Below are 7,734 nucleotides of genomic sequence, written 5' to 3'. Positions count from 1 at the left end.
TGCTGATGGGCTGATCCAGGTCCACAGCTTTTCTTTTAATCACCCTCCTTCCTTTTTAACTGTACCCATTCTTGCTTCGTGCTGAGGCTGTGATGGAGTTAGTGACACAAAGAATTGGGGTCTCCTTCCTGCCCACTGATTCTCTCAACAATAAGTTCTTTCTCTGTTGAAATAGTTTCCCTGTTGCCTACATTATCAGAAATAAATAGAACACTCTTTTCTGTTCTATTTTGACACTGGGTTTCATTATGTAGGTAGGGGTGGCCTGAAACTCACTGTATAAACCAGGAAGGTCTTGAACTCACAGAGATCAGCTTGCTTCTGAGTGCTGGGATTAAAGGGGCATACCTGGGTCCTTCTTTTTTTAAATTTTTTTTAAATTTATCTTTTTGAGAAGTGTATGTGTGTGTGTTTGTGTGTGTTTGTGTGTGTGTGTGTGTGTGCATGTGTGTGTGTTTATGTGAGTGGGCGTGTGTGTGTTTGTGTTTGTGTGTGTTTATGTGTGTGTGTATGTGAGTGTGTGTGTGTGTGATTGCGTGTGTATGTGTGTATGTGAGTAGGTGTGTGTGTTTGTGTTTGTGTGTGTGTATGTGTGTGTATGTGAGTGTGTGTGTTTGTGTGTGTTTGTGTGTGTATGTGTGTGTGTATGTGAGTGCGTGTGTGTGGGTGTGTTTGTGTGTGTATGTGTGTGTGTATGTGTGTGTGTGTGTGTTTTGACCAAAGAGTCCGTCAGATCCTCTGCACCCTGATCCTCTGCAAGAGCAACCAGTGTTCCTAAGCAGTGAGCCGTCTTCCCAGCCCCTTCTGCCTGCTCTAAACTCCACTTCATTGTTCATCTTGCCCAGACATGCCTTTAATTCCTACTCTTAGTGTTTGTTTTAATTCAGGGATTCCTATTCGATTTTCTCTTGTTTCTTCTATTACATCACCAAGATGATGTGTATCCTTTTGTTTTGGAAGTTTCTCATTGACAACGCTTGAATCCTGGCTTTAAAATCCTTGCTGATGATTCTGACAAGGGTTTTCTCTTGGTGCCACCACCAGGGAACTGTTTTTTCTCCTCTGCTTTTCATTTAGGGGGATGGTCATAGTGTGATGTGATTTCCATTTTGACATCATTTGTCTAAGATGTCAGCAGTCCTGACACTGTGGGTGCAGTGGCTGTCTATCCTTCATAACCTTATGGTGGTGTTTTGTATTTTTCTGGATTTGCCTGATTGAATAAAAGGGATTATACCTCCAGTCCATACCGACAGGCATATCTTAGAGGAATCAGGAAGAGAGGTTCTCGACCTTCCTAACGTAACCTTTTCATACAGCTCCACCAACTGTACAATTATTTCATTGCTACTTCATAACTTTAATTTTGCTATAGTTATGAATTGTAATGTAAATGTCTGATGTACAGGATATATGATATATGACTCCTGTGCAAGGGCCATGTGAGATCCCAAAGGGATCTCAATCCAAGGGTTAAGGACCACTGATCTGGATTAGTGGGATGCCCTTACCGACGTAGATGGGTTGCCCAGTGTTGCCGGGGAGAAGTCTCCATCTCTGGAAGGCAAAGGATCTTCCATGATCAGGCTTTTTCCTGGGTCCTTCTGGAATAGTGGACACACTCTTGATGGTTACTGATGGATCAAATGACTCCAGGCAGTTTTCTTTTACATCATCGAAGATGAGGATTCTAAAATGGGTTCTGCTAGCCAAAAGCAGTGGCTGAAGCTATCCCTTGCAATCTTTCCCCTTCCCTAATGGCTCCTTCTCTGCACAAGGCCTACAGTAGATGTCTGAGTCCCTCCTAAGCTGCACCTTTCCAATCTACACTCTTCCTCTGTGGTGTTTCTTTCACGAAGAGCACATACGCTAACCCTGAAACCATGTTGTCTTCAGTCAGCACTAACAACCTATTACTCTCTGCCAGTTTCGTTTTCCCATATGACACGGTTGCTCAAAATTCTGAGTCATATTCACGAATGTATGGACAAACAGAATGTCACCGATTGGCTAGTCTATAATGATGCAGATTCTGTATGATTCTGATTCAGAAGCCTGTAAATCAGAGATGAAGAGACCATCGGCAGAGGAAGGAGTTCTTGTGAGATGTTGTCACCACAGAAGGGATCCAATGGGCTAGGAATACAAGACAGGGAGCCAAACTCCCTTTCATAATTGAACCTTTTTCCACAATAGCATCATTAATGGATCTTTATTTGTAGGTCGCATCCCTCTTGACCTAATCAATTCTTCACAACTACATTCCCACTGGGGATTCATCTTCAGAAAATTACTTCTGGGAGAACACATTCAAACCAGAATTGAGGGTGAATATTTGGAAATCTATAGTGGGGTTGGGCATTATTCTTCCCACGTCCTGTACAATTAAGATCTCTAACTACCTCCTTCCCCACGGTAGCCTCACTGAATGACGTGAATTCCGGGTGATTGATGAGGTAGAGACACCAAAGCACACTGCCATATCCTGTCACCAGTATCAAGCTCGAAACAGCAAGAGCCACCTGTGGGAAGATAAATATGAATAAACTTTATGATATCTTTAAACTATAAACCCCCAATTTAATCAAAACATTGTTTAAACTCAGTTCTCTTATATCGATGTTCTTTAAAAGTAGAAGTCAGTGGGCTTGCTGGTGACTCCTTGTACAGGTTTATACTGTACATTAGCCATCTTCATCCTCACAACTCACCTCCATTTTTATCTACACACACACACACACACACACACACACACACACACACACACCCTCCTGCTCCCCGTCCTCTTCCTAAATGCCCCCTTACACATAATATCCCTTATTAAAATCTAAATTTCACAATCGTCTGTTTGAGTCTGGCTTGTTTCACTTAACATATTGTGTTTTACACTCCCATCGGTTTTTCTGAGAACAAAACCCTTTGCTCTTACACATAGATGAGAATCACATCAATGTTTATCACATTTTTTAAGCCATTCATCCAGTGATCAACAGCTAAGGGTATTCCAATGGCTTGTCTATTGCACACAGTGTGGCAATCAGAATGGATGTGCAGGGTCCTGGGTAGTTTTTATTATCAGTTTGACTCAACCTGGGAAGAAGGAGCCTCAGCTGAAGAACTGCCTCCATCAGATTGTCCTATGGCCACATTTGTAAGGAATTTTTTTTTTGATGGTTGATGTGGAAGGGTCTAGCCCACTATGGGGAGAGTCATCCCCTATGAAGGTGGCCCTGGGTTGTATGAGAAGGAGAGAAAGCTGAGTAGGTCATGGATAGCAATCCAGTACCCAGCATTTCTAAGTTGTCTCTGCTTCCTTTCCTGCCTCCAGAGTCCTGCCTGAATTCCTGCCCCAACGTCGCTCAGTAACAGACTAGTACCTAGAAGATAGAGTGAGACAAACTCTTTCCTCCTCAAGTTGACGGCTATGACGTGATTGTTCTTCTTGTTGCCTACTTGTTCTTCCCTTTTTTGTAAGTTGTCTCTGTTTATTGTTCTTAGAAAGATGATATTACATGTTTCCTCATGGGCTCTCTGTCTCTCACAGTGTCTCTCTCTGTCTCTGTCTCTCACTGTATTTGTGTGTTTGAGTGTGTATATGTGTATGTTTTTGTGTGTGTTTGGGTGTGCATGTGTGTGTGTTTGTGTGTGTATGTATGTGTGTGTTTGTGTGTTTGGGTATGTATGAGTGTTTCTGTGTGTATGTGTGTATGTGTGAGTGTGCATGTGTGTGTGTGTGTGTGTGTGTGTGTGTGTGTGTGTGTGCGTGCTTTCCAGGCTTCAGAAAATGCCCAAGGCTGTAAATCTCAGCAGGTGCCTAGAGAAGGAAGATGAAGGGGAGAAAAGGGGAAAAAAAATCATGTCATGTGAGTTAACCCCACATTGAGGTCAGCCACATAGTGGACAACAGTCACATAATGGCAGAGGAGTCATAAGAGCAGAGAGAGAGGAAAACTCAAAGTGTGAAGGAAATGTGCTTAAAACTAGGATAGAAGGGAGAAAAAGAAGACGGTGAACTTAGAAAAGCGGACAGATTTTAAAAAGCTGCCATAAGTTGTTAAGCTCTAAGTACATTTAAAAAAAGTATAATGTTAATGTGGAAGGGAATTACTGGGGAGAGGGAAGGGAGGGTCAGAGTGTAGTGGGGAGAGGGGAGGGTTCTGAAAAGAATCCTTTTGAAGATCTGAAGAACTATGTGACACAAACTATTAAAGTGCCCTGTAATTTACAGGTAAATTCCACACTTACCTGCATCCAGTATTCTGTCTACCCATATTTCAAAAACAAAATTAGGTCATCTATTTCATCCTGTTTTGCTGCATTTGATCTAATAAATTCCTTGACCTGAAGTGCTGGTTAATTTTAAGACATTTAAAATACGACTGGTCGATATCGGGTTTGTCATCAGTTTATCCCGACTTTGGAAGCAGGTCCAGGAGCTAATTTTTCCTCGCTCTTTGCAAAGAATCCATAATTCATGATTGCCATTGACTTCAATACAAGGTATTTAATCCTGTCAAATTCCAGCTTTGTTTGAGTAAAAATGGCCCTCCTCTAATTGTGGATTTGATAAAGCTAATTTTGGGGTGCTATCCAGAGGGCTGCCTCGGAGAGAGAGGCTAGCAATATTTCTGATATGGAGAATGACTTAAAGATAACCAAAGGAAAGATAGGAGCTGGGAAAATAACTACCAAGGATGTTGGTGACTCAGAAACCAAAGACTTTTTCAGAAAAAAAAAATGCATGAAAAGAGCTTCTTGGTCAGTCTGTGACTTGAGTCATCAGAATATTTGGGTGGGGACTTTATTTTGGGTCTCCAGGAGGCTACAGGAGAAGCTAAAACCTAGATGCTGGATGTTTCTAAGCGTAACTAGGGAAGGAACTGGGCTGAGAGGGCTTCTATGATGTAAGCAGAGCCTGGATGATGTCACAGAGAGAAGGGCGGAGGTTGCGCTTCTCTTCCACTTGGGGGCGCTAGACTCCCCTGAAGGTGGGTTCACTATCTTCGCAGCGGGCTGTGAAAGCCAGTTCAGCTACTGAACCCCAGAATTGTTCAACAGGCTTTTGGACACTGACCGGTTTCAGAAGACAGAATCTGGACGACTAGGAAATTTTCACTCGGTAAATACGTTTATGAAGATAACTGGGACCCTTGTAGCCCAGAAAGCTAAAAGTTTTCCCTCCTACAGCGAGTAACCGTATGTTCTGATGTCGTCCACGTTTGAGAGCTCGGCGGACGGTCTAGGCTAGTCAGTCTAAGAGTTTATTATCCTTTGCTAAAAATATCTACTTCGTAATCCTACTAAAATGCCAAAGCTCCTCTCTGTGCCTGTGCATTTTAGGAGATAATATTTCTTTTTTTTTTTTTTTTGGTATTTTTTTTCGGAGCTGAGGACCGAACCCAGGGCCTTGTGCTTGCTAGGCAACTGCTCTACCACTGAATTAAATCCCAACCCCAGGAGATATTATTTCTAAATGGCTGTTGCCTACATAAAATCCCTTGATGCGGTCGAAGATGCAACAGCGTCGCAGAATAAACCTGGGGCTGGGTCAGGATGCACAGTACAGAAAGCCAGTGGACTAGTGTGCTGTGTCTCTGGGCAGACACTTGTGGATGTTGCCACATAGTTCATTGTTAGAGGGTAGAAGAGGGGTGTGGCCACCCTGCTGTCTCCTTTGCTATCCTTTCTCTGTTCTGCTTGCTTAAAGTGGGGACAGGGATACTTAATCCCACACTGACCTAGCCATTCAAGGAGAGGTTCCTCAGCAGAGGCAAAGTGCCTCGGGCTGAAGAAATGTGTCTGAATATCTTATTCTGAGCTGTTGAGAACCATTTTTTCATTTCCCTTTGAACTTTAGATTTTGATTTTTGAGGCAGGGTTTTTCTGTGGGTAGCTTTGGCTACCCTGGAACTAACTCTGTAGACCAGGCTGGCCTTGATATCACAGGGGTCTGCCTGCCTCTGCCTCTTGAGTGCTGGAATTAAAGGTGTGCTCCACCATTGCACAGCCCTCCTATGAACTTCTGATTACGACAGAATAAGATTCATATGCTCAAACATGTTTACCATTGCCTTCCTCACCTGCTCCAAAGTTCTCTTAGACAAGAGCCTTGGTCCAGCGCCCTCCCCACCCCACCCCCATTGTTCTTGCAGGCACTCACATGACAGAGGCACCAGCATTGTGTCTGGTTTAAGCAGGCGAGCTCTTCAAACCCAGGCCACGGGCAAGTATGAAGCCTGAACACAGAACGATAGCCACAACACAGTGGACCAGGATGCCATGGCCTACCACACTAGGTCTACAGCCATGAAGAAGAGGATGTCTCTGAGGAGGATGAGCACACCATCCACACAGAAGCGGAGGAGGAGGAGGCCTTCTCCCCAGGCCCTGGGGAACATTGTGGGCTGCAGAATTTCTCACGGATGGAAGGAAGGTGATGAGCCCATCACCCAGTGGAAGGCCATCGTTCTAGATCAACTGCCAACAAATCCCACTCTCTATCTGGTCAAGTATGATGGAATTGATTGTATCTACGGACTGGAACGTCACAGCGATGAGAGGATTTTAAAGCTTAAGGTCTTGACTCACAAAGTAGTGTTTCCTCAAGTGAAAGAGACCCATCTCGCAAGAGCCATGGTTGGCCGAGCGGTGGAGCATAAATTTGAGGGCAAACATGTCTCTAAGGAGAACTGGAGGGTGGTGGTCCAAGCCCAGGTGCCGATCATGAAGGACTGGTTTTACATCACCTACGAGAAAGATCCAGTCCTATACATCTACCAGCTCCTGGATGATTACGGAGAAGGTAACCTCCGTATCATTCCAGAGACTCCTTCAGCAGAGGTGAAGTCAGACGTTGACAGCGACATCTTAACAGGTCAATGCGTGCAGTTCACCAGAAGCGACCGGTCCAAAAAGATCAGCAAAGTCATTTACCAAGTTCTAGCCAAGCCTTCTGTGTAGTTCACCAAGTTTGATGGCGACGTCCACATCTATGTCTATAATCTGGTGGAAAAGATCCATTAAGGTGAAATGCACAAAGTGAGGGGGACATAGATGGGGAACTTATAGGATTGGGGGGAAAATGTTTGTTTTTCTGTGTTTCAGATACCCAAGGGCCTTTGACAACCCCAGTATCTTTTCCAGTGGAATTTGTTTTGCTCTAAAAATTAAAATGTGTGATGTGACGTGTTGTGTGTGAACACTTTGGTGGAGGAGATGGACTGGGGTGGATGGAACATGGCGAGGAAGCCGGAAAGGTGAAGGCTGTGAACAGTAAGTCTGATGTCACGTAGGCTAAAACAAACAGAACTGAACTGGTCTGGTATTTAGGGAGTGAAAAGAACTGGAGATGAGGCTTAGAGGAGCAGGGATGGCACGGGGGAAAAAAGATGGTTGTTTAGGAAGCAGAGGAGAGGGGCCAGACATAGATAGACTCTCTGAGGTGAAGTTTGAGGGAGAAACAGACAGTTGGGGAAAGAGGGGCAGGGAACAGGGAGGTGGTCTTGGAACTCAAGGGGAATCCCAATAAGTGATCCAAGCAGACTGAGAATCAGAGAAGGTCGGGGATTGTTTGACTAACGAAACCTAATGAAACCTATTTCTCATCTGTAGATGTATTATTTTTAATTATGTTGGTGGGGGCAGGCATGAACACAGGAGACCGCAGAGACAAGAATAATCAGGTCCCCTGGAGCTGGAATTAAAGGTGATTGGGATCCATTGGACATGAGATCA

At 44.1% G+C, this 7,734-nt stretch overlaps 1 protein-coding gene across 1 annotated transcript; it reads left to right on the top strand.

Moving 5' to 3' along the window:
• The first annotated feature begins 4,993 nt into the window (after positions 1 to 4,993).
• LOC134486225 (Y-linked testis-specific protein 1-like) lies at positions 4,994 to 7,410 on the top strand. The gene is made up of 2 exons (XM_063285148.1): positions 4,994 to 5,119; positions 6,153 to 7,410. The coding sequence occupies exon 2, from the start codon at positions 6,280 to 6,282 to the stop codon at positions 6,958 to 6,960; it is 681 nt and encodes a 226-aa protein (XP_063141218.1). The 5' UTR covers positions 4,994 to 5,119; positions 6,153 to 6,279; the 3' UTR covers positions 6,961 to 7,410.
• The last annotated feature ends 324 nt before the right edge of the window (positions 7,411 to 7,734 follow it).

The sequence above is a fragment of the Rattus norvegicus genome, chromosome 3 (genome assembly GCF_036323735.1).
Source record: "Rattus norvegicus strain BN/NHsdMcwi chromosome 3, GRCr8, whole genome shotgun sequence".
NCBI classification, from domain to species: domain Eukaryota; kingdom Metazoa; phylum Chordata; class Mammalia; order Rodentia; family Muridae; genus Rattus; species Rattus norvegicus.
This window is presented reverse-complemented; position numbering and strand designations above follow the sequence as displayed.

What these genes read in the sequence shown, in the direction of transcription:
- LOC134486225 (XM_063285148.1), top strand. Translation starts at nt 6,280, where the DNA reads ATGGCCTACCACACTAGGTCTACAGCCATGAAGAAGAGGATGTCTCTG.